Source organism: Sciurus carolinensis, chromosome 3, assembly GCF_902686445.1.
Source record: "Sciurus carolinensis chromosome 3, mSciCar1.2, whole genome shotgun sequence".
NCBI lineage: Eukaryota > Metazoa > Chordata > Mammalia > Rodentia > Sciuridae > Sciurus > Sciurus carolinensis.
The window spans coordinates 24,078,750-24,104,847 of NC_062215.1; the positions used below are offsets into that span (position 1 = coordinate 24,078,750).

At 48.8% G+C, this 26,098-nt stretch overlaps 3 protein-coding genes and 1 long non-coding RNA gene across 11 annotated transcripts in view; 2 read left to right on the forward strand and 2 right to left on the reverse strand.

Moving 5' to 3' along the window:
* The window catches only part of Sp2 (Sp2 transcription factor), a 27,327-nt gene extending 26,324 nt beyond the window's left edge, over positions 1-1,003 (forward strand). For all 3 annotated transcript variants that reach the window (XM_047544369.1, XM_047544368.1, XM_047544370.1), the window contains one exon: positions 1-1,003. This exon is cut by the window's left edge and continues 232 nt beyond it. The gene's annotated coding sequence lies outside the window, so the exon portion shown is untranslated.
* The window catches only part of LOC124979743 (uncharacterized), a 35,283-nt gene extending 24,810 nt beyond the window's left edge, over positions 1-10,473 (reverse strand). The window contains exons 1-2 of one of the 4 annotated variants that reach the window (XR_007107677.1): positions 10,426-10,473; positions 8,846-8,973 (exon numbers count right to left, since the gene is read on the reverse strand). This is a non-coding gene — a long non-coding RNA (uncharacterized LOC124979743). Of the gene's footprint in view, positions 1-8,845; positions 9,547-10,425 lie in introns of those variants that run through there. The other 3 variants (XR_007107678.1, XR_007107679.1, XR_007107676.1) reach the window with 3 other exon arrangements.
* Positions 10,474-10,636: 163 nt separating this feature from the next.
* Positions 10,637-16,180, forward strand: Pnpo (pyridoxamine 5'-phosphate oxidase). 2 transcript variants are annotated; one of them, XM_047544371.1, is made up of 7 exons: positions 10,640-10,900; positions 12,029-12,153; positions 13,297-13,396; positions 14,643-14,696; positions 14,944-15,072; positions 15,372-15,442; positions 15,596-16,180. In XM_047544371.1, exons 1-7 carry the CDS (start codon positions 10,763-10,765, stop codon positions 15,762-15,764), a joined length of 786 nt encoding a protein of 261 aa, XP_047400327.1. In that variant the 5' UTR covers positions 10,640-10,762; the 3' UTR covers positions 15,765-16,180. The 2 variants fall into 2 exon arrangements, with proteins under 2 accessions (XP_047400328.1, XP_047400327.1); XM_047544372.1 differs by lacking the exon at positions 14,944-15,072 and having other exon boundaries at positions 10,637-10,900.
* Positions 16,181-19,625: 3,445 nt separating this feature from the next.
* On the reverse strand, positions 19,626-25,633 carry Prr15l (proline rich 15 like). 2 transcript variants are annotated; one of them, XM_047545862.1, is made up of 2 exons: positions 25,391-25,633; positions 19,626-21,288 (listed from the first exon to the last, which is right to left on the reverse strand). In XM_047545862.1, exon 2 carries the CDS (start codon positions 21,255-21,257, stop codon positions 20,955-20,957), a length of 303 nt encoding a protein of 100 aa, XP_047401818.1. In that variant the 5' UTR covers positions 21,258-21,288; positions 25,391-25,633; the 3' UTR covers positions 19,626-20,954. The 2 variants fall into 2 exon arrangements, with proteins under 2 accessions (XP_047401818.1, XP_047401819.1); XM_047545863.1 differs by having other exon boundaries at positions 19,627-21,285; positions 25,391-25,632.
* Positions 25,634-26,098: the final 465 nt, after the last annotated feature.

Here is a 26,098-nt window from a genome sequence, read left to right on the forward strand (position 1 = left end):
CCTGCTCCCCATGCTCTCCTTCTGAAGTCCCTTGGCTCTGCCCTGGCCCTTCCTTCCCACCACGAGCTCCCGGCCTGCCCAGACCATGGGCAGTGGCCATGCCCAATGAGACGTTCTAAACCAGGACGCATGGGAACCCTTATTTCCAAAGGAAAAACATGCATTTCACTCCGTCGAGGAGCAAAGTGAGCCCACCCCTGCCCTGTTCCCTGCCCCCAACACTCCCAACACTGCCGGAGTCCCATTGTGCCATGCCTCCCCCACTCCTGTGCCTCCTTGCCCCACGCACTACCCACTTGGGATGCCCCGGTGCCCTGCACCCAGCCTCCCTCTGGCACCCACCTTTGCAGAGACTCAGGAGGCCTCCTCCACTCCACTGCCCAGCCCTGCCACGGCTCTCCTCCAGACATTCCAACTTCCTATTTAAAAAGTCAGACACCGTGGACTCCTCCTCTCCCCTTTTTCTATGGAGAACGTTGCCTTATACTCTCTACTTCAGATGATGAACACTGTGTATTGTGTGTGCTTTAAGGACGTTTATTTAATTGCTCCCTTCTTCCTTTCCTTTGTAGCCACCTCCCCCATGCCTGCTTTCAGTTTAGGATTTGGGGGGGCAATGATGAGCATATGAATTTTTTTCTCACTCTAGCAGTCCTCTTTTCTAAGTGAAACAGCATTTCAACTCAAAAACACTTCCATCCTGAACCTCCTCCCTCTCCCCTCATCTCACCTGTCCCCCAAGCTCAGCTGTGTACAGTGTATATTGTATAATAGACGATTGTGTCTACTACATGTTTTAAAAAACATATTGCTTGTTATTTTTGAGGCTTTTAAATTAAACAAAAATCCAACTTTATTTTTAGTTGTAACTGCTTGAGGTATGTTTTATGAATTAAGTGACAGATTTGTTATCCTTTATTAACAATGTACTTTGTTGGTCAGTGCTGGGCTGACAAAAATTTTTTCTTGCTAATAAATTTAGTTGCCTGAGGCAAAATCTGCACCTTGGCAGTTTGGCTTCCTTTGTGTTTTGCCTTGGAGGGCTCAGAAAGGGACTCCAGGAGAGGGAGCCTTTGGACCTTGCCCAGGGGCTGCAGCCATGTGTGCTTCACAGTGAAGTCCCCAGAGCAAGCGTCTCCAGGGACCTCCAGAGGCCAGGGCCTACAGTGTTTGTTTTTCCTTTCTGCCATAGAGCAGGTGCCACAGAGACAAGTTACAGCAGGCACTCCCTCCCAGCAAGCTGACTCCCCCCCTCACTCAGTCCCTGGAGGGAGAAGCTTTGGCCTCACAGCCCATTAATAAGTTTAGGGAGAAGAGCCAAGACTCTGGCTCAGCCACTTCCAAAAGGCTCAGAGTCTGGAAAACAGTTTCCGCAAGGACTAAGGGCCCTTCCCAAGGTAGAGGACCACGTAGGTTCCTCAGAGGGCCCACAGCCAGAGGCCTGTGAGCCCAGCTTTTCCTAAAAGAGGACCCTGGCTGACCATAGATTCTGTTTTTCTTCTGTCCCCTCACCCAGCATCCAAGGGAGGGCAGTCAGTTGGTGGACGCCTTTTGGTTTTAGCAAGGGCTACAGATCTAAAATTTTGGTGGGGATTTTTTTGTGTGGGGGGCGGGTTGGGGAGGAAGTCGGGGGTTGTGGTATTATGCAGCTGAAGATTGGAGCCAATATTTAAGCCTCTTTGGGGCCTGAAGAGCAGAGCATCCGGGGCTGAAGGGAAAGGCGAGTCATCTCAAGCATGCAGAGAGCAGAATGTGCTTTCTACTCGCCCTCAGGACAGCCAGGATGGCAATCTTGTTCAGGAGTGATGAGGCTCATTTTGAGCTGTCCATTGCCTTTGTCACCAGTCACCTGCACTGCTAGAAAACAGCTTTTCTTTTAGAGCCAGTCGACCTCACATGACTAAAAAAATAAAAAGGGCAAATATCTCATGGATTCAGGTTCTCTGCCTGTGATCACTTCAAGCTTTCTGGGCAATACTAGACCAGCAGCTGAATGGACCCTGGCATAGAACCTCTTCCTCAGCCCATTGGCCCTGCGTCTCCTCACTGCTCTGACAGCCAGGGGGAAGTGTGTGGCTGCATAGCTGGAAAACTGCCTTGCATGTTCTGAAGGAGGGGATTGGTGAAGAGAAGAGATGTATTAACAAACTGGTTTCTTTCTGCCACATATTTTCCTCAGCTTTGTTCTTGGGCACAAAGAATTATTCTACCTGGGAGTTGATTCCCAGGCCTGTGCCCTGTGGTTCCAGTGAAGAAACTGACCTAACTCCTTGGCATCCTTTGGAAATGAGCTGTGGTCTGAGAGCCCTCCCCTTCCTCCTCCCCTCCCTTGAAGGCTGACTGCTTCCTGCCCTACCTCACTCATTCCAGACTCTCCTAGCCAGACCTTCCTGGGGCACACTTCAGGCCCCCATAGCCACTGGGGTGGAGGACTTCTTCTCCAGCTGTCATGTACTTCAGTTAAACACTAGCCCACTGCACTCAGCAGCTTCCAGGACCAGAAGGGGAACAGTTTTCAACTGTAAGGAAAACAGCAAGCACCATGGTAAATGAAATATTGGGGAGTAAATGACTATAACACTGGGACACACAGGGCTGGGGATGTAGCCAGTAGCAGAGTGCTTGCCTACCATGTCCAAGGCCCTGGGTTTGATTCCCAGTACAAACAAAAACCAAAAACTGGGATACAGACTCCACCAACTGGGTGTCCCTAACTTGGTTTTTGCCAGTTGTTGCTGTGCAAAATGCCAACTCTCCTGATTTTTTAAGGAGGCCAGACATGTGGAGTGCTATGATTTGGATCTTGAATATCTCAAAAAGTCCATGTGTTGAAAGCTTGGTCCAGTCTGTGGTGCTATTGGGAGGTGGTAGAACCTTTAGGAGGCACAGTGGAAGGAGGTTAGTTCATTGGTGCAAGGCCTTGAAGGGAATATTGGGGCTCCGACCCCTTCCTTCCCCTGTCTTTCCTTCCTAGCCACCATGAATTAAGCAGCTTCCTCCATCATGTGCTCCCACCATGATCTACTGCCTCAGCACAGGCCTAAAGCAACAGGGCCATCCAAACATGGACTGAAACCTCCAAAACTGAGCTGAACTAAACTCCTTTTTCTTTCTCCCCACCCTTCAACTCCCTGCCACCCAGGACTGGGGACTGAACCCAAGGGCACTCTACCACTGAGTTAATACCCTAGTACCCCTGCCCTTTTTTGGTGCTGGGAATTGAATACAGAGGTGCTTTACCACTAAGCTACATTCCCAGTCATTTTTATTTTTTCCATTTTGACACAGGGTCTCACTAAGCTGCTTAGGGTCCTGCTAAATTGCTGAGGCTTGCCTGAAACTTGTAATCCTCCTGCCTCAGCCCCCCCAGACCCAGCAACCTTTCCTTAACTTAAAAAGTTAAGTTGATTATCTCAGGTTTTCAGTCAGGTGTAATTCTGGAAAGCTGACTTAACACATGAAGTTTTGTGTGAAGTCTCCCAATCTTTAAATGTTGGCTCAATTGTTTAAAAAGAAAACAGCAGGAGCTAGGCACAGTGGTGAATGCCTGTAATCCTAGGATTCAGAAGTCTGGACAGGGAGGATGGCAAATTTAAGGCCAATCTTAGTAACATAGTGAGAAATTAAAAAGGCTCAAAATAAAAAGACTGGGTGTGGATGTAGCTCAGTGGTACAGCGCTCCTGGGTTCAATCTGCAATACTGCAAAAAAAAGAAAAAAAAAAATCATGGATTGGTGATGTCTGGGAGGTCACAGCAGGGGACACCCTGGCCTCCCCAGCTGATGGACACTGATTTGGGTTCAGGAAACAGTCCCATTTCATACAATGGACACACAACACACACACACACACACACACACACACACACACAGGTCAGCAGCATCTTCCTTAACCACAGGAGAAAGGGAACATAGCAGAGACTTTGCAGTGTACACAGACCTCCAGAAAACTCCCCTGCCCAAGGTAACCCTATCTTCAGTCCTGTCTCCAACCAGGTCTGCAGTATCATTCCCAGAGTGATGTGGCTGCCTCTATCTGCACACTGCGTACCCATTCTTTTTTTCTTTTGGTACCAGGGATTGAACCCAGGGTGGTGCTTAACCACTGAGAAACATCCCAGCCCTTTTTATTTTTTGTAGACAGGGTTTCACTAAATTGCTGAGGCTGAGATTTGAACTCGTGATCCTCCTGCCTCAGCCTCCAGAGCCGCTGGGATTAGAGGTGCACGCCACCCCACCTGGCTCCATACTCATTCCTAAGTGGGGGAGTGTAGGCAGCAGAGCTCAAAGACTGAGAACTGCACAGCCTGGAGACTAAGAGGACAAGACCACCAAATGCAATGTGAGAAGACAGACTGGCTCTCAGAATAGGAAGAGGACTTCAGTTGGGGGCGGGGGTAAAATTCAAATAAACCCTGTAGTTTAGTTGTTAGCAGTGTGTCACTGTTAATTTCATGTTTTTAACAACTGTGCTATGCTTAGTAAGATCTTAACACTAGGGGAAGCTGGGTGAAGGGATTATGGGAAATCTTTCTACCATAGGTGTAACTTTTCAGTAAATCAAGAAATGGAATATAGTCAGGCATGGTGGCGAGTCCCTGTAATCTCAACCACTTGGAAGGCTGAGGCATGAGGATCGTTGAGTTTGAGACCTGCCTCAGCAACTTAGCAAGGCCCTAAACAACTTAGTGAGACCCTATCTCAAAATAAAAAATAAAAAGGGCCAGGTGTGGTGGTACACACCTGTAATCCCAGCAACTTGGCAGGCCGAGGCAGGAGGATCACAAGTTCAAAGCCAACCTCAGCAATTTAGTAAGAACTTGTCTCAATATAAAAAAATTTTAAAAGGGCTGGAGATGTGGTTCAGTGGTTAGGTGCTCCTGGGTTAAATCCTGGGCACCAAAAATAAAAAAAATAAAAAAAAAATAAAAAAATAAAGGGCTGGGGATTTGGCCCAGGGGTTAATCAACCCTGGGTTCAATCCTTGGTTACCCCACCCCCTTTCAAAAAAAAAAAAAAGAAGACAAAGAAGAAGAAGAAGAAAGAAAGAAATGGAGTACAACATACAAGTGAAAATCAAAGCAGATGGAAAAAGATCACCCAGCCAGTTTCACAATCAGAGTGGACAATCCACCCTGTAAAGAGAGGGCTAGTGCGATGGGTGACTAGGATCCAGAGAGTCTGGGACTGAGGCATGGGCACCTGCTGCAGGCAGAGCTTGCCAGTCACAGCCCACCTTTGTGCTGCCCCTTGCCCTGTCCCTCACAAGGAGCCACTTGTAGCATCTCAGGTCCCTGGATCCATCGGGGGCTTGTAACTAATGCCACACAGATTCTAGGGAGCCTAATTTGGGGTGAGATCTTACTTAATTCAGAGACAATGTGTGACTGACCACCAAAGAAGCCACAGGGACTGGAGGTGTGGCTCAGTGGTAGAGCGCTTGCCTAGCACGTGTGAGGCACTGGGTTCGATTCTTAGCGCCACAAAAAAATAAATAAATAAAATAAATGTATTGTGTCCAACTAAACTAAAAAAAAAAATTAAAAGAAAGAAAGAAAGAAAGCTCAGTAATCGCAGGACAGGTGTCAGCTGGGTTTCCTAGGTGAAGAGGCCCTTGCAAAGTAGAAGAGGGAAGAGGTGTGCTGGGAAGAGGAAACAAGGAACAGAGCTGTGGGTGAGAAGAGGGCAAGTCTCTGGTGACAGGGACTCAGGTCAGGAGCCTGCTCACAGAGATCTTGGGCCAAGAGGAAATGAGAGCTGACAACCGGCAGGCCAAATGCAAAGAGCCACCAGGATTACCCAAAGAAGAGGCTGCCAGATCCCATCTTCCGGGTCTGCCTGGAAACCCACCACTTGGCCTCCACCTACAAGGATGGCAGTATTACCAAAGCAGCTGTGCCAGGGACTGAGACGGATGGAATTCACTAGGCCTTTGGAGGTTTAACATCCCTCCAATCCACAAACAGGCGCTCCCTGCTCTCACCAGGTGCAAAATCACCCCAGGCCCCACTCACCATGCCTAGCCCCCCACTCTACAGAGAAGCTTAACAAAAGCAATTTATGCATTATGGTACAGATCGGCATTTCCTGAGCACACCCTATCGGCTGGAATCTTAAGAAAGAGCCAGAGAAAGTAAGAGATGTGATCTCTCCCATGAAGAAGCTCCCACGCTGCACCATAATATCAGTCGCACTAATGAACACTTCAGAATGGATTTGGGAAGCAATCTGGGAGCACATGAAGGGGTTAACCACAAAGGACCACAGGCAGGGCATGGACAAGGTTCAGCCTCCTCTCATCCCACAGCAGGCTTCAGAGGTCCTAGCCCTCTCTGGGCCCAGGATAACCTACTCAGAGCCCAGGCACAAGCTGGCAAGGAACCAAGCACCCACCATTCAGGGTCTCCTGGTGTCACTACCTCAGGGACTCCAAGCTGAGTTCACCCCAAGGTTAAGAAATATCTGAGCCCTGGGCCTCCAGCACAACCCTGTGCCTGTCCTAGGACCTCCTCTTGGCAAGCTGAGTCTCTATTTCACCAGCCTCATTACTCTTTGGACCTCTCCCCTGTCCTCTCCCTTCTAGATATTCTCATCCTTCCTATGGCTTCAAGTGCCACTTCAGAGGTTCATGATGCCTAAATCAGTCCAGTTTCATGAAGTGATGGCTTCTTCATGAACAAAAATGTCTGCTCCTTGGGGATACTAGGACCCCTTTGTTAGATATGAAGAAGCTGCTCATTTAAAGATTTATCTCGGGGCTGGGGAGATAGCTCAGTCGGTAGAGTGCTTGCCTTGTAAGCACAAGGCCCTGGGTTCGATCCCCAGCACCCCCCCCAAAAAAAAAAAAAAAAGATTTATCTCTTGCCTCCCTGGCTCCTGATGGTAACTTCCCACCTCTGCCCTCAGCAAGGCTGTATTTCTATAGCAAACATCTCATTTGTACCTCCACTTGTGACACAGTGCCTGACCTCTCCCCTAAGCTCCAAACTCCACCATCCAACCTGACCAAACATGGGTGTCCCACAAGAGGTATGCTAAGGAATTCCTCTTTCCCCACAAACTCCTTCCTCCAACATGCCCCAATTAATTAGCAGCACCGCCCACGTTGCCAAAAGCCAGTGAGTGATCCCTCCTCTCCACACTCCCTCCTAACATTCATGCGTCAGCCATACCTGTCCCAGTGTCTACCTAGACAACACTGGGCAGCAACTCCTTGCCACCAGCCTTACCCTCCCTTGCCAATCATCCACTTGGTCACTAGAGGCAGGTTCCAAAACATAAATCCAATCAATAAAATAAAATGGAAACCTAGTAATCCCATCAGCTAATTAAAGAAAAACATGGTTTAAGAAAATAAATGCAGGAGCTGGGGTTGTGGCTTAGTGATGGAGCACTTGCCTGGCATGTGTGAGGCACTAGGTTCGATTTTCAACACCACATATAAATAAATGAATAAAAGTCCATCAACAACTAATATATATATATATATATATACACATAAATAATTAAAAGAAAAGAAATGCAAAAGCATTAGAAGGAAACAGGTAAGGCATAGTTCCCAGTACAGACTTCTTTGTTTCATATTGAGAAAGCAGTATTACTCTCTGTATAATGAAATTTTGCAACATATTTTTATTCACGCAAGCCTTTCTCATGGAAAGATTAATGGTATTACAAAGTTGGGGGATATGGCAAAGTTTTAAAGAAAAAGCAGTATCAGCCTGGCATGGTGTGCATGCCCATACCCCAGCAACTCAAGAGGCTGAGATAGGAGGATTGAAAGTCCAAGGCCAGGCTGGGCAATTTAACGAGATCCTGTCTCAAAATAAAAAACAAAATAAAATGTATCAGTGGTAGAACAAGCATCCTTGGGTTCGACAACTAGAAAAGAAAGAGAGGGAGAGACAAAGAGAGAGAGAGAGAGAGAGAAAGAAAGAAAGAAAAAGCAGTACCAATAAAAAATTCATTTCTCAACAGGTGCAGTGGTGCATGCCTATAAACCCAGCAACTCAGGAAGCTGAGGCAGGAAGATTGTGAGTTCAAAGCCAGCCTCAGCAACTTAGCAAGGCACTTAGCAACTCAGTGAGACCCTGTCTCTAAGTGAAAATACAAAAAAGGGCTGGGGATGTAGCCCAGTGGTTAAGTGCCCTGGGTTCAATCCCCGGTACCAAAAAAAAAAAAAAAAAAAAAAAATTTTTCATTTCTCCCACTCAGAAAACCCTTGCCAGGGATTGCATCAGTAGCAGTCACAGCCAGCAGCCAGGCTGCTTAGTGATCCAGACACCAAATCCAACTAAATGGAAAAGCACAACACAAGCCTACTTATTATCTTCAAGACAAAGGGAAAATAAAAAAAAAGAATCAGCTGCGAATCTTCTTCATAATTGCCAAGGAAGAGAGAGGCTGTCAGAATCTAGCACTTTTTTCCTGCCCATCTGGTCTTAAATAAATAATAAATATCCAGAATTAGAGTCTGGTTCAACACAGAATCATTGTGTATTAAAAGTATGGCCCACGCTGGGCGTGGCAGCACAGGCCGATAATCCCAGAGACTCAGGAGGCTGAGGCAGGAGGATTGTAAATTCAAAGTGAGCTTTGACATTGTAGCCAGCCCTTGTATCAAAAAAATTAAAAGGGTTGGGAATGCAGCTCAGTGGTAGAGCACCGCTAGGTTTCATTTCCAGTACAGGAAAAAAAAAAAAAAAATCTGGCCCTCACCACCTTCATGGTGAGTCTTCCAGCAAGGAGCACAGGGCCCCTATGGCTCATTTGGCTTGTTTCTGACTGCCTGGCTCCAGCAGCAGCACCCTCCTCCCCGTTCCCCAGTGTGTCATGCCTTTACTCACCATCTTTCCTCTTCTGAATGCCTGTTCCATTGTCCATCTGGCAAACACTTGTTAAGACAAATCCAACGTCTGCTCGCTTTATTTGACCTTTCTGGACTGTGCGCCCCCTTGTTTTTGCTTCCTCTTACCTTACGGAAACATCTTTTAAGTACTTGCAACTATTTTGCCATACTAGGAATAAATCCCAAGGGTGGTCTTCCATGGAGTTACATCCCCCAGCCCCACCTATTTTTTATTTTGAGATTTTTTTATCTTGTTAAACTGCCCAGATTGTCCTTGAACTTGCAATCCTCCTGCTCCAACCTGTAGGGTAGCTGGAATTACAGACGTGTGCCACCGTGCCTGGTAGTTCTTGGTTTTTAAGCAAACTACTGAAATGATCCTAATGTTGGTGCCCATTAGAATCCAGATCCAGGGTAGCAGTCATCCAGGAGTGCAAAAAGAGCATGGCCCCATGAAGGATGCTAATTATAAGACATATTGGAAAGGCAACTTCAGCAAGAAAGTAAGTCTAGTCAACAACCTCTCAATCATGCTGGAGGAAAATGATGGTGGCACCAAAAAACCCAACCAGTGGAGAATCCAAAGATTAATATCATTAAGTTGTGAGACAGTCTAATTTCTTTGTAGCAAATGTGTCTTCCAGATTCTATTTGGCTCAAGCCATAATGCGTAATAAAGGATGTTAGGTATCCAATGCAGGCATGCGGGCAGGCCAGGGAGTTCCTCTTACCTGGCACCATACTAGGTACCTGCCTAGATGGCTCTTGCAGGAACCCTTCCAGATGATGGTGGCCTCAACCCCAGGCTGTCCCAGCCAGGTCAAAGCTAGGATGAGCACTGGCAGGTTTCCCAATTCTCAGTCTTATGTACACAGCCTGGAAGTGGCTTTGCACAGTCACCTGCTCCCCTATATCCTTGAATATTGCTGGCAATGACTTAAGGATGACCCTGACTACCTAGGAAAGGCAAAATGTGGAAAGGGGGAAACAGCCAAGGTGGGAGAGGCGTGGGAAAGAGGGGAAAACGACAACCTCTCATCTAATAGAACACTGGCTAGTATAAACTTTGGTGCAATTAGATAGGAGATACCATGAACAAAGACAGCAGGATAGAGAAATGAGGCAGGAGGAAGGGTGATCAGCGCTAGAACAGGTAGAGGGATCTGATCTGGGATGGCCTGACCCCAAATTTCACTCTTCTTTCCCATTCAGTTGTCTTCCTTCTCAACCTAGTCTCTTCCAGACCCCCGTGCACCTCCTCAGCCCCCAGAGTTCCACCCCCATCCCTACCGCACAGCAAGTGTATGATCCATAAGTTGTTTCAACCTCTCCCACTCTCAAGCCACAATCTTCCTCCAACTAGATTGCCCCAATTCATCTTGCCTCAGAGTCTGACACCTAATTCCATATTCCATTTTTTCTTTCCCAGTCCACCAACCTCCCCTTCCAGGTAATACTTCCGCCCAAAGCTCGCGTCCAGTCACCTACGATGGGGCTTCCACTTATTACTGACCACTCTCCTCAAGCCCGCAGGGAGTCCTCCCCTGCTCCCCGCCTGGACTGCTGCAGTCCCTATACCTTTAACAAACCTCCACGTGCGTGTTAACGGCGGTGACAGCATTTCCTTGTCTCTCTGCTCCCGCCCCCAGAGGCGCTGCCTATTGGCCCCTGGGTTCCTCTGTTCGCTCTCTAATTGGCCTTGCTCCTGAAAAACTCCAACCAATGACCTCTCCTTGTCTGTCTCCCTCCTCCGATCCTGGACACCCATTGGCTCCGAGGACTTAATACCTGTTAGCTCGTCTGGGTCTCTAGCAAATCCTTCCTTCCCGAGTTAGACGCCCAGGCTGAGAAATTGGTTCCGAACCCAAAGGAACCCAGGGCTAGGCGACGCCAGATCACGTGACCAGCGGTCCCCATGACGTGCGGACTGCGGGGCGTCACTGTGACGTTCGGGCGACCTGCTAAGTGGCCGGGCTACCTCCGTCACCTGTGTAGTCGCGGAGCTGTCATGGACCTGGGACCGATGCGCAAGAGTTACCGCGGGGACCGAGAGGTGCCGCCGCGCTGCTCGGGCAGGGCCTCCCCCAGGGGCGGGAGAAGGGGGCCGCGGAGTCATCTACCGAGAGGAGGGTTTGGAGGAGCCCCGAGTGGGGCAAGGGCGAGGGGCCACCCTGATGGGAGAAGCGGGATTCAGAGACGACCACCGGGGAGGGATTCAGGGGAGACGTGAATGAAGGTGGGTTCAGGAGGAAGCTCATCCTAGTTGTTAAGAGCTCAAACTTTGAAGCCCATCAGGGTTGGAATTCAGCCATTTACTGGATGTACCTATCACCTTGGGCAATGCACTCATCCTCTCTGGGACTCAATTTCCTCACCCGTAAAGTGATAGTACTTACCTCACAAGGATACTGTGGACTTCAATGTGCTTACAACAGCCATGTAAGGGTGATAAGTGTTACAACAGTGATGAAACACCTTATAAGTTAAATAAGGAGGAGGGAGAAGTTCCCAGCACTTACTTCCCTCAGCACCTTCTGCTTACCTCCTTGACCTTCTCAAGACTGGGAACAAAAGAATTGTTTTGGAACCAGGGATCCGGAGTTATGGTTACTACATCTGGTTGCATGTGAGCATTTCTAGAAATGCTTGTTAAATATGCAGTGTTTTATTAAATCTCAGACTTACTTGCATGAGAATTCATTGTGTGTTCCGGGGGGTGGATAATGCAGGAATCAATCCTTTTTTAGGCTCCCCAGGTAATTCTGATATGCAGGGAGTTTTGACATCCTGAGACCCTGATTCATTCCTTACTAGTTGTGGGACCCAGCAAGTCTTTTAGACTTTGTATGTGTTTTCTCATCTATAAGATAGGGCATAGAACTTAACTTCCCTGGGTATTGTTTTTTGTTGTGAGGACTAAAGGAGCTGCCAGTAGTGGCACCCTGTAATCTCAGGAGGCTAAGGCAAGAGAATAGCAAATTTGAGGCCAGACTGGGCAACTTAGTGAGACCCTGTCTCAAAATAAGAAATAAAAACAAGGGGTTTGGGGTTGTTGTTCAGTGGTAGAGCACCATTGGGTTCAATCCCCAAAACTACAGAAAAAGAATAGTGCTTTGTTCAGTACCAGGTACATAGTAAGCACTATATGTGTCTATTAAATGGAATAAAACTCACTTCCCAGGCATTTGAAGAAACTCATCTGACCTCTCTGGACCCCATGAAGCAGTTTGCTTCCTGGTTTGAGGAGGCTGTTCAGTGTCCTGACATCGGGGAAGCCAATGCCATGTGTCTGGCTACCTGCACCAGGTGGGCATATCCTGGGTCCCACGTGGATGGGTACAGATGAAATTGGAAACTTAGAAAGTTCGCAACTCAATAAAAGCCAACTTTATGGTTCTGCCTTTGTTATAAAATGTTGTATGACATAGGCAAGTTACTGAACCTCTCTGGGCCTCAGTAAACCAAACCTTACTGGTAAACCAAAGACCAGGTCATTAACTTCCCTTTCAGTGATTAGGGAGTGCCTTGTGTATCTCTGCCCTTGATGTTCCCTTACACAAACCCTTGCCTCTCTCCCTATCTGCCCAAGCCCCATCTGTTCTTCAAGATGGGATCACTCCATGAAGCTCTGTCCCTGTCATGAAACCTAGCACAGTACTTAGTTCTATCATTCATTTTTGACAATGGATCATATACCCTTTGACACATCTCATATTAACTTATAATTTAACTTATCTTTTACCCCCTCACTGAAGCGCAAGGCTTAAAGGAAGGACTCTTATTCTATTCCCTGGGTATGCTTCAGAGCTCTGTGCAGAGCGTCTGATATAATAACTCCTTCTATGATCCCTAGGCACTGGTTGGTGGCATTATTGTTGATCCCTGTTCCTAGAGCCTTATTTTGCTAGGGCTGTCATAACAAAGTACTAGATCTGTGTGACTGAAGCAACAGAAGTTTATTTTTCACTGTTCTGGGTGCTAAAAGTCCAAAATCAAGGTGTTTTCAGGCTTGGTTTCTGGTAAGACTGGTCTGTGTGGCTTGTAGATAGCTGCCTTTTCACTGTGTCCTCACGCGGTTCCTTCGCATATGCAGTGGGAGGGCTCTGTTGTGTCTCTCTCCTCTTAAAGGATGCCAGTCCTATTGGATTAGGGCCCCCTCCCCCCTCAATTAACATTAATGACCTCCCTAAAGGTCTGTCTCCAAATACAGTCACTTGGGAGGTTAGAGCTTCAACATATGGCTTTATAGACAGTCAGTCTATGACAGGGCTCCAGGCAGTAGTGTCATATTTGTACCCCCAGGACAAATCCCTAGGGGCACATGCGAGTGGGTTGCCTGAGAGCCAAATAAGCAGGCATAACAGAGCGGATGCTCAGGCATCTAGTGGGAAGGAGGATCAAAGCAAATGAAATGGGTTCTCACCATAGCACTCTGCTGTGTGCCCCTAGAGACGGAAAACCCTCTGCCCGCATGTTGCTGCTGAAGGGCTTTGGCAAGGATGGCTTCCGCTTCTTCACTAACTACGAGAGTCGAAAAGGAAGAGAGCTGGTGAGGGTCCAGGGTCAATCCTCCCAGGGCCTCCAGCCCCAGCCTCCACCCTTGCCTGCATGGCCTTCTCATGCCTCCCACCCACAACCAGTCCTCCCAAGCTCAGGCTTCTTCCCGCCTAAAGATTTCGCACTTGTGGTCTCTTTCCGGAGAATGAACAAACCATCCCTACTGCTGTCACCTGACAGATACCTAATTCATTGCTGTTCCTTTAGGTCTCAGCCCAAGCGTTGCCTCCTCAGGGGAACCTTCCTGACTCCTATGCCGAGTCAGCTCTGAAGCTGTTGGCTGTCATTTTAACCTGCAACTTTCCTTTCTGCCATTTTTGTCCAGTTTGTGACTGTATGTTTATTTGTGTGATTATTTGATTAATATTTGTCTCCTGTGCTAAGCAGTAAACTCTGTGGGCATAGAGGCTGCATCCTTTTTTTTTTTAACTTTTTAATTGATGCATTGTAGTCATACATAATAATGGGGAGGCTGCTTTTATTTTCTCTCTTTTACCTGCAGTCCCTCTCCTGGTGTTGGACACAAAATTGGCATTCTGTGTACACTCAATGAATGAGTCCTAAATGAGTAACCCTGCCCAAGTCCATGCCAGCCACACATGCATTTCTCACAAATCTATGAGTGACAGAAATAGCCAAGACTTGTTTTTTTCGTTGTTACTTTTGGGGTTTTTGTTTTGTTTTTACTTTTCTTTTTTTTTGGTACCAGGGATTAAACTCAGGGGTGCTTAGCCCCTGAACTATAACCCCCAGCCCTTTTTTTTTTTTTTTTTTTGGGTGCTGGGGATCGAACCCAGGGCCTTGTGCTTACAAGGCAAGCACTCTACCGACTGAGCTATCTCCCCAGCCCCTCCCCAGCCCTTTTTGAAAAATTTATTCTGAGACAGGGTCTCACTAAGTTGCTTAGTGCCTTGCTAAGTTACCGATTCTGGCCTTGAATTTGTAATCCTCCTGTCTCAGCCTCCCAAAGTTGCAGGCGTGTGCCACTTCTCCCAGCCCAAACCTCATTTTGGAGTCAGATTGGCTTAAATCAAGCTGTTCCGCTTACTATGACAAACTCTTTGAGCCTGTCTCCATATCTGTGACAGTAGGACTACCTTTGAAGGTTTAAATGAGATATAACTTTGAATGCATCTGCTGAGGGCCTGCATGCTGCGTGTCTCCTGCCTTCCCCCTGCATGTCAGAAGTATCTTCTCCCTGTCCTGATGGTTATCCATGAATTCTCTTTCATTTCCAGGACTCTAATCCATTTGCTTCCCTGGTCTTCTATTGGGAGCCCCTTAACCGCCAGGTGAGTGAGTGTTCCTGGGACAGCCTGGTGTGAACTGAGTTCATGGGAACAAATTTATGGATGAGCCTAGAGAAGGTCCCCCAACTGGATGCACGTCTTGCCTGTGCGTGGGCACAATGCTCAGCCAGCTGCTCTGTTTGGGGCAGGAGATGAGAGGCAGCTCATAGATAGAACACCACCAGGCCCTGTGCTGGTAGGAAGGGCCAGTGGCACTGAAAGCAACCCAGCCAGGGTTATCCTTGAGCAGGTGCGTGTGGAGGGCTCTGTGAAGAAGCTGCCTGAGGAGGAGGCCAAGCGCTACTTCCACTCCCGCCCCAAGAGCAGCCAGATTGGTGCTGTGGTCAGCCACCAGAGTTCGGTGATCCCTGATCGGGAGGTGAGTGGAGTTCCTGTGTGGTCCTCTAGGTGGTGAGGGACCTGGGCTCATCCCTAGAGGTCATCCCCAGGAGATTCCAGAGCCCTCTGACTCCGGCAAAGAAAAAAGGATGCTCTCCCTAGGGAAGAGAGGGCTGGCCAGGAACAAATTTCCTTTGTTTGGCCTTCCTGTTGACTATGCTCCTGTCTGCCTAGTTCATCTAAGTGTCCCCAGCACCTACCCCAGAGCACAAAATCAGTAAGTCCTTAAATGAATCATTGTTGAGCCTGGCTCTTTCTCCATTTCCTTCTTCTGAACAGTATTTGAGAAAGAAAAATGAGGAACTGGAGCAGCTCTATCGGGAACAAGAGGTGCCCAAGCCCAAATACTGGTGAGTAATGCCTGGTTGTCCTCCACAAGTGGACACCAGGATCCCTGTCTGTGGAATTATAGACATGCTTCTCCCAGCAACCCTCATGGGATGCCAGAGAGCTTGGGGTGAGGGGTTGAGGGTGGGAGAGTAAACCTTTACTTCTCCTTGTAGGGGCGGCTACATCCTGTGCCCGCAGGTGATAGAGTTCTGGCAAGGCCAAACCAACCGGCTGCACGACCGGATTGTCTTTCGGCGGGACCTCCCTCCACAAGACTCCCCTTTGGGGCCCATGACTCATCATGGGGAGGAAGGCTGGCTCTATGAGAGACTTGCACCTTGACCAGTCTCCTGGCTAGAGTGGAGCAGGGAGGTGCTTAAAAGAGGGTGTGGGATTGGAAGCCAGGCCCTTTTTCTAAACTCAGTCCATTTCCCTTCCCACCCTTTATATCTGTGGCTCTCCAGATCTCCTTCTCTGAGTTCTCCGTACTCAGTCGGGCCTCAATTAGCTGCTGGAGTGGAGTGTAACTGAGCCATAGAGAATCACACAGGCGAGAGAATCCTGTAATCATTTGTTCTTTTTTTTTTTTTTTTTAACTTTGCAGCAGATTTTTTTGGAATAGCTCCCCCTAAGGCTGGTGGCTGGTGTGACTCCCTTTCTGGCAACAGGGTGCCCAACCTCAATCTATTACCATGTAAATTATATTGCCCCAAACTGATTGGTCCCAGTGCAGGTACCTGAGCCAATCTAGCCAATCAGATATTTTTGTTTGTTTGTTTGTTTTTTTGCGGTACTGGGGATCGAACTCAGGGCCTTGTGCCTGCGAGGCAAACACTCTACCAGCTGAGCTATCTCCCCAGCCCGATATTTTTGTTAATAATTTGAAATTTGAAATGGAGAGACCCAGAGCCTTGGAAGTCACTGTAGCTAAGTCATTAATAGCAACCAAGAAACAGCCTATGGCTGCTGCCGTTGCAATTCCTGCACTGCCCCCAACCCTTGTCATGCCTCTGCTGTGTGATTCCTCCTTCTGTGTCAAAACACCCTACTATCTGTATAAATTCTCTTTCTTTTGTCTTCTTTTTCCCCCCTCAGCTTAAACTAGCTAGAATTAATTTACAAGTAAAAGAACATTAACTAATTTATGATTATTTTTATAACATTTACCTCCCACTGATTGCTACCTTCCATTATTTGAAGCATAGCAATATGCATAAGATTAAATTTATTCTTCATAGTTCCTAGGGACGCATAGGTAGAAGTTTCAGATAAGTTAGTTTCATCTCCATGTGGGGAGAAATTGGAGTGGGCCATCTGTTAGTAGTGAGTGTTCTGTCATGAGAAGTATTGGATCCTAGCCCATCAGAAATTTTGAAGAGGGGTTCATGTGCTGTTTGTTACTTACAGGCCAGGAAGATTTTTTAAAAATTTTACCGTCCACGTTCATTTATGGAAACTTAGTGTGTGCGTGCATGCGCACATGTATATACATGCACGTAATTTATTTTCCAAATATAAAATTATTAGAGAGATTTTCTGTTCAGACTATCCACACACTCCCTTCCCTTACTCCTCACCTCTACTGAAGATAATTCCTAGGTCATTGGTTTTCTCCTACATTGGAATTACCCAGGGAGGTTTAGAAATCCTGATTCCCCAGGTCCCATCCTCAAGAGGATTTAACTGATCTGAGTGCAGCCTGGGTATTGGGGAACTTCAACATCCCTCAGGAAAATCTGTGCAGCCAAGAGTGAGACCTTCTAGTTTTAAATCCTTGCCATTCGCCATGTGGTCTGCAGACCAGCAGCATTAGCATCACTTGGGAGTCTGTTAAGAGATACAGACCCTCAGACCCACCCAAGACCCACTGAATCCAGTGCTGCATTTTTATAAGCCTCCCTGTGATTGGAGGCACTGGCCTCAACCTCTAAATCAAGGCCTCACACCTTCATAGTCGGTAAACCTTTCATAACCCTCGTCTGTTTTCTGCGCTAAACTGCATTTGCTTCCCTTGAGCACAGGCCTGATGATCAAGGACCTGCCCAAGTGGCCTACTGGCCACAGGGAGGAACCAGGCTGGTAAACATTTGCTGTGACGGAGCCAAAATTATTTGCACTGGTTGGTCTTGAACTTGCTGCTCTGTAAACTGCACTTCCTTTAACTGTGTGGGTGTGGGCTTCAGTCTCTGTTGTTGGCAGGGGTCCTCCAAGGACAGCCCTCTTCTGTGTTGATCCCTGCTAAAGCCTGAATGAAGGAAGGCACATTAACCCTGTGGCCACCTACAGGGTGACCTTACCTACCTGGTCCTTTTTTCATGCCATGGACTGCAACTTTTATGAGCACATATGTGTGTGTGTGTGTGTGTGTGTGTGTGTGTGTGTGAAGTCCTGCACCCCACCTGTGTTTGGGGGAGCTGTGTCACCTCCCAGCCTCGAGCCTGGTCTGGGTTGTTCCTTTTCAGTTCTCTGTCCATCAATCGCTGTGCCAAGTGTGTAATAAAAGCCTGTCAACCACGTGTGGTATTAATGTTTAACTTGGCTGGATCTCCACCCCTCAGTCTTCCACCTGCCTCAGAGAGGAAGGGAGCTGGGGAATTTACGTGACTGTTATCCTGTTTCTCACCTTGCAGGTTGGGCGTCCAGCAGGGGGAGCTCGCCACCCAGGGTCGGCCCCTTCTGGGCAGTGGAGGGCAGTTCCAGCCAGCCTGGCCTGCTTCCCCCTTCCTCCACTTGGGTTGTGTCCCAGTGAAACTGTGGTCGATAACCCGTAGCCTCTCCCGGCTCCTGCACATATTTGCACTCTCAGTTCCTCCTCCTCTGGTCTCCTGAAAACTTTCAGCTGCCTGACTCAGACTCCCTAAGTGTCCACATCTTACCCCAGCCAGCCTTCCAACTTCTTGGTATATGTGTGGAGTTTCCCTGGAAGATTCCTGTGAAGATCTCGTGGGGGTTGTGAACAAGGTCAGCACAAAGGGCAGGGAGCCTACAGACCCTTTTACTTAAGAGGGGTCACAATGATTTTGGAGTAGGTGGCAATGCAGTACCAGTAATAGGCAGAACCATGTGCCAGGCCCTGTTGTCATCTCCCAGTTGGGTTGACGTTGGAGGCCCTACAGTATGGGGTCTAGGGCACACCCAGCCTGGGGGCTGGTTGGCTCTTTCCTGTTGGTTCCAGAGTCTGTACGGCCCCCTCAAGTGGCCCTCACCTCCCAGGATTCCAAGGCCCAGACATTGCGCATTTTCCTCCCCACTCCCTTTCTGCAGAAGGTCACTGACAATGCTTCTTCCTTTGTTCTGAGCCTCATTTTTCCAGTCCCCCCAGAAGATGCGAATCAAGAGTAGAAGGCTCCATAGGGGCAGTGGTTATGGGCGCAGACCAACTGGACTAACCCAGCTCTGCCTGTGTGAGTGCCTGACCCAGGGCAAGTGATTTCACCAGAGCCTCAGCTAACTCATCTGGAAAATGGGGATAATAGCCCCCATCTCCATGATGAGCTGATTAAATGAGGAGCCTTGTGGGATGCTTATGCCCTGCTGCCTGTTACAAGTGCTCTATAAATGGTAATTATTAACAGGAGGCAGGACTATGAATTTGGGGAAGGTCTGAGCTTCTCCATGGGAGACTGTACGGATTGAGAAATCGGTGAGAAGAGTAGAAATTTTAGTGGGAAGCAGGAGGAGAGGAGTCCTTAGTGAAGGCAGCACCCCTGAACCCACCTTCCATCCCTCCAACTCCTGGTCTCCTCACTCATCGTCTGAGTTCCCCCTGGCCTGGGTAAGGCACCTAACAAAGGCCCCTTTTACATTTCTGTTTGTTTTGGCAATAAATTTGTCCAGCAGCAGTTCTCTGGGGTGGGGTGGCCCAGCGCCTGCAAGGAGCTGATCTGGAAGGTGCAGGGCCACATAGTTCAGTGGCTACCTGGGACTGTCCTTGTTTCCCACCATGAGTTCCCGAGATTTGGCCAATTTTATTCCAGTTCCCAGGTCTTGTGGCTTTAAAAAGAGCCTGACCTAAACATTATAGGAAGACAGCTCTTGCCTCATTCTTAAACTGAAGCTGTAGGCATGAGGTAATTTCTTTGTTATTCTGTAATTAAAAAAAGGAGGGGCTGGGGAGATAGCTCAGTCGGTAGAGTGCTTGCCTTGTAAGCACAAGGCCCTGAGTTCGATCCCCAGCACCCAAAAAATAAATAAATAAAAAAAATAAAAAAAGGAGGCAAACCAGTATTTAACTGAGCACCTACTATGGAACTCCTTATGGGCCATTTCATATGGACCACTCCCTGGGAAATAGGTGCTAAAACAGCACCTTTCACAGAAGAGGGAACTGAGGCTCAGAGTAATCTTTGAGAAAATGTTCTCAAGGTCACCCAACTACTAAGTAGGGGAATGAGCATTTGAATCCTGATCCCAAACCAAACCACTCACAGAGACTTTAAGATCAGTCACTAAAAAAATTTGCCCCACTTTTCTGGCCTCTCTGTTGCCCAGAAGGAACTAACCACTGAGGTGTGTGTGACTAGCTCCTTCTTCTGTCTCCCTCCATATTAATCTAGCTTGATGGTGAAATTAGTGACCGAAGAAGTCCTGTATTCTCACACATCTGGGGATACTTCCTGAAGCTCAAAGAAACAGTCTGAGCACATGAAAAACAGACATCTCCATAAATGCAAGCTAAGAGCAGAAATAGGTTCTCCGCTTTTGCAGAATTGTTTATCACAAAGAGAAACCTACAATTACTTTTTAAACAAAATGCAAAGCTCCATGATTCATGTCTTAAATACTACAGAAGAAGGAGAGGAGAAAACTGGCTCCTTTCAGTTCCTACCAGGGCTTTCCCACCCACATCACCAGTTTGACTCCTTGAGCTGGTGACGTTGCCCTTTGAGGGTCTGTGCATCGGTGGCCAAGGCAGGAACCTGGGGGATCACTGGTCTGGCCTTCTGCAGCTCTCCCAGGGAGGGACCAGGTCCTCTGCTCCTCCACACCTGGGGCAAAGTTCCAGGAAGTTTACCACTTGTGTTAAGAGGTGAGCTCAAGTTCAACATCTCCCCCTCTGGCACCAAGGAAACCATCCCTTCCCCCAATCACATGGACGTGGCTTCTGGAAAATGTGCTCTTCAAGGATTGGTCCAGGGAACAGTTCCAAGTGGAGAAAGTAGAAGGAGCAGCAATTCAAACTGACCCTTGCCCCTGTGTTCACAGGGCAGGTGGAATGAGGCTGCCACTCCTCTCTACTCCCTGCCATCCTCGCCTCCCTCCAGGCCTTGCCCTGGCTCCTAGGAAGCCTGTGCTTCCAGGGTGGGAGTCTTCCTCTTCCATCAAGAGTACCATGTGGTCAGGGGAGGAGGAGATGCCTTACACAAAGCTGGGGCACAGAAACCAAACTTAAAACCCAGACATTTCCTGCCAGCAGGCATCAAACTGCCCCTACGGCTTCAGCTATGACCAGAGGCCAGCGTGGCAAGCTCCTGTCTCAGATCCGGCTGATGGCAGGGAGCAGGGAGATGCTAGCAGCCTCCTCGGCCCCCTTCACTGTCCTTTGTCCTCTCGGTCATCAAAGAGGCTGGGATTCTCCGCCAGCATGGCCCGGACTTTTTTCTTCTCCTTGAAGCGACCCGAATTGGAGACTTTGACGTGCTTGCCCTTTGTGTTCTTATCCACAATCTTCTCCAGGCGGGTGTTAAAGTTGCTGTTGGGGCCTCCAGCGTCAGGCCGCGGGGTCTCCGTGCCTCCCTCTGTTTGGGCATAGGTGTCAGGGATCTCGTACAGCACCTTGGGCGTGGATTTCTTTTTCCGGAGGAAGGTCAACTTCCACCAACCAACTTCGCTCATGACGTTCCCTGAGTCGAGGGGAGGCTTCCTGCTAGAGCAGGGAAGGGGACAAAGGTCAGTGGGCAAATCCGGTGGGTGTCTTGGATCAGCCCTCTCCAGGCTCTTTAGTAATCACTGGCTTTTTTTTTTGTGGGGGGGGGAGGATACCAGGGATTGAACTCAGGGGCACTCAACCGCCTAGCCACATGCCCAGCCCTTTTTTGTATTTTATTTTGAGGCAGGGCCTCACCATTGCGGAGTCTGGCTTTGAACTCGGATCCTCCTGCCTGCCTCCTGCCTGGGATTACAGGCATAGGCCACGGCACCCAGCAATCGTTGGCTATGTTTTTTTTTTTTTTTTTTTTTTTTTTTTTAAGAATACTTTTATTTATTTATTTTTATGTGGTGCTGCCGAGGATCCGACTCAGTACCTCACACATGCTAGGCAAGCACTCTGCCACTGAGTTACAGCCCCAGCCCCCTCATCGGCTATTTTAAGAGTTGAAGAAAGAATTGGAGGTAGGGCCAAAGAAACCCTGGATTCAAGTAGGTGGTGTGATATAATGCTTTGGGAAAGTGCGAAAGGAAGAAGAGTCTAGGGTAAGAGGCACCAAAGAAAACAGGGAATCCACTAAGCCAGGCAGAGGGACTGTGGGACCACTACATCCATTGTCCTACAGAGCTATAGGGAGCTTTGAGGTCATTCCTTCCAGGCCCTCAGGGCTGTAGGCGCTGGAACAGCTTGCCCAGTCACAGTGTATGCAGGACCTGGATACCAGAGCCCAACCTTCCCAAAATACCACCAGGCCCTGCTGCCCAGAGTGGGCAAACCATGACCATGCAGACAGAAACATTCCGTGCATTTTGCTTGGAATGCCTTAGAAAATTAAAGAGAATTTGTGATATTCCAAGAAATTCGACCTTCCCAGAGTGACCAACAGGGCTGAAGGGGCTGCTGAGCTTTCATAAGGGAGAACTGAGTCCCTTTGGCTTCCTGGCCACCATGGTGTGAGCAGCTTTGCTCCACCACACACTTCCCATCATGATGTTCAGCTAAACCCTATGATCAAAGTCACAGGGACCAAAACCCCTGAAACTCTGAGCCACAATACATCTTTCCTCCTTTACAAAATAAAAGGATCATGGGAGAAAGGGAGCAGCCGCTGGGAGTGGGAAGTCCTGGGCACTGTCTAGCCTTGTGACCTCTGGCAAATCACTTCTCTGGGCTTCAGTTTCCTTATCTACCCCCACCGGCCCTACCTTTTAGCTCTACCGTTAATCTCTGCATACAGAGCTAAACATGCTTTGCAAAATAAAAGAATAAGGGTGGTGATTACTAAGGAATGGTTTCCTTTCCCCACCACCCCACCATAAGGATAGATCTTCGAAGGGGAGCCCACAGAGATGTGACCATCACAGGCTGTACCTTCCCTAAGGATACCCAGGGAGAGGTGTGAAATCCAGGCTTCTCCACTCAACAATGGTGTGCCCTGACTCGGAGCTCCCTCTCCAGAGGCTGCACCTTTCACTAATTTCCACAAAGGTGCTGCATGAGCTAGCAGAAGTTCTGGAAGATGAAGTTGCCTGGGTGTCATTGATGTCTGGGGGGCATGTAAGACAAGAGTGGGGGACAGCAGACCAGAGGAATGACGATAGATGAGAGAGCAGAGTGATGATAAGTAAAGGCATCTCTGGGTCTGAGAGGGTTGTGATCCGGTTCTTAGGACACCTAGGACACCAGGAAGTGAGTACAGAAGACAGGGGATACCAGAAAGCTAGATGGCCAGGTGACCCAGGTCCAAGCTAATATATTACCTCCTTATAAAAGCTGATAGTCTTTGCCATGTTGTGTGTGTGTGTGTGTGTGTGTGTGTGTGGTACTGGGGATCCAACCCAGGGGTGCTCTACCATTGAGCTACATCCCAACCCTTTTTATTTTTTATTTTGAGACAGGATCTTCCTAAGTTGCCCAGACTGACCTTGAACTTGTGAGCCTCCTCCTAAGCTGGGTTTATAGGCATGGGCCACCATGCCCTGCTAACTTTATTTTGTAAAAAGATCACAAAGAAATATGCCAAGTGATTATTAGTGGTTTTCTTTATATAAAAGAAAGAGAGGATGCTTTCTCCCCTTTGGTTGTCTGATTTCCAGAATTTCCATTGATACGAATATTTTTAGAGGAGGAACATAACAAATTCAGGAAAAACGAAAGGAATGGCCTGGGAATGAGTTGAATGCCCTTTTTGCTTCCTTCTCCTTCTCCTGCTCCTGCTCCTGCTCCTCCATAGCTGTACTCTCTTCCCCTGGTACACACTCAGGGAACTCCTTCCCACCCCTTTGTCCAGGAAGCAAGTCCCATATTGCCCACTCTGCTCCTTCAGCTGGGCTCAAATAGCAAAAGAAGCCAAGGACAGACCTTGGGCAGCTCCCACTTAGGGCAGAATACTTCCAGGGTGCCCTGGAGAGGTGAGTATACCAAGGGACAGCCTGAGAGGTTTGCTTTGGCAGCTTGCCCCGCCTGGGCTTAGCACAACCCTGCACAGAACTTGGTGTGCCAGAATGGGCCTCTGGAAGGAGCTGTGGGAAGGACAGGGAAGGAGGAACAGGGTGCTCGCTTGCTCTGTGGGAGCCCCAGTCACTGTTTTGTGGGTACCCTGGCTCCACCATCACTCATGGGGAGCTGCGTAAGAATTGAGAATGCAGGGAAAGATGATCGAGTGCCTGAACCTCCTCTAACACGGATTTCTTAGACCTATGCAAGAAAGGGGCTTCTACCTGTTCCAGTTAAAATATGCTTATTTCAACAGGTACCATATTTCAAGTTGGCATCCATCGGGCCTGACTTCTTGGTATAAATGATGCTACAATTCACAGGGAACTTGTCAGAAAGCCATAGAAACAGGGACAGACTTATACCCTGCCTTGGGGCCTGCCCCAAGACACCAAGTCATTGGTGCTCTTGTGTCCTGTACTTGTATTCTAGTCTCCCTAGGGTGCCTTCCTGCCCCTTCTGTTCAGGAGGACATCTGAATACCAGTAAGCAGGTGTTTGTCCCTTTAGGCAAGCCTAACATATGGAATTTGAATTTGCAAAGCAGAGAAGTAAGAGGACTATTATTTGCTTCACACAATAACCCAGTAATCTTTAAATAGCGGGCCTTAAAAGACAGTAAAATCTGAATTGGTTTTCAAGAGTGGTGTGATATCCAAACTTCCCAAATACTCAAAATTGCAAAGAGCAAGATATCTCCAGACATATGACCATGCTCAACCCTGCTGACCTTCTGGGTTTGGGAGGGTTGTGATCTGGTTCTCAGGATACCTAGGAGTGGGTTGTGACAGCTCCTAGGGGGAGAGTAAAGAAACCAAGTGATACCAGAAGGCCAGCAGGAATTTTCTGGGGGTGAGGACAGGGTACAGCATTTCCCACACGCCCAGCATTTGGTAACATGGTGAGCCTGCAGGCTGGCCACGCTGAGGGCTGGGCCCTTGCCCTCGGGCGCTGCAATCCATGGATGATGGAAATCAGCCCCCGAGGATGCCAATTCCACCTCTGCTGTTTGCACAGCTTTAGGCTCACAAAACTCCTCGTGGGACAGTCTACCTTTGGTGGCCAGCACCGTGGTATGCACATGGGTGCCCCAGGACAGTCCCCACTACCCTGCCTATGTTCAATGAGCTACTCTGTAGGGCTTGCCTGGCCTCTTCTGAGTTGGGACAAGTTAACCATTGACTGGGGAGGGGGCATGATGGGGGGTGAGTCAAAATCTGTATTGAGAGACAAAACCCAGAACCCCTCCCCCACCCTCGGCAGGGCCCCTAATGGGCCCTCTGGATAGCACTACAGTAGCCTGGATAGGAAAGGTGAGGTGCACCTACCAGACAACCAGACCTAGTCCCAGCTGGGGGAGGAACAGGAGTGGGCTTGAATTTAGTAAGAGTTAATAGAGAACAGCTTCGGAGCAAGGCTTTCTCAGCAGGAGCTCTGTTGGAGGCCTGGATTGACTGACTCCAAGTGACCAGTGGGATGAGATTGGAAGGAGACAGCGCCTGGGTTCCCCTCCCTGCTGGGCTTGCCAGCCATGGAGGCAGCACTGGGAGCCCCGAAGAGAGACTGTGCCTTGGTTTCCCCACCCACTGACCCTCTGCCTGTACCTGTAATCCTGACTGCTCCCGGCTGAAGGCGAGACCTTCCCTAGAGAAGGAGCTGAGTGGAGGAGTTGCCCTGGGAGGGCGAGGCTGGGGGAGGAGAGGGTGCCTCCAGGGTGCCACGCAGGCCAGGCTCAGTCAGGAGAGGTGGGTAGGAGCAGCTGCAGGTGCAAGAGAAACAGGTGCAGGAGCGGGTACCTGCTCCGCTGCAGCTCCCAGAGTCAAGGTGAACCTGAAACCCGGCCCCTCCCGGCTAAGTAAACAGAAGCAGAGGCTGGCTCAGGCTGATGAATATTCATCACCCCCAGAAACCCAATCCCAGTGACCCTGTATCTACCCAGAAGCCAGGGTCCTCCTGGGACCGCTGACCTGGAGGAGGGAATCCCAAGGGAAGTCCAGGGTGGGGAAGCATGGGAACCTCTCTCCTCAGTTTCCCCATTCTCTCGTGTCTGGTTGTACCCTCCAGCTGTGGCCAAGGTCACTCTCACCCATTTCATCTACCAAAGAGACTCTGACTCCTCTCCAGCATGGACCACTACCTGCCCATTGTCCAGGGCACCACCGGGAAAGGGTTAAAGGCTCACTTTGAACTCTCCGAGTCGAAACCAGTCCCTGGTTAAACTGGTTGGCAGACCGGTTCCCAAGCTGTCTCTCCCCACCCATAGGCAAAGCTCCTCCATGGAGCTGGGTCCCGGGCTTTGCTTCCCATGTGAC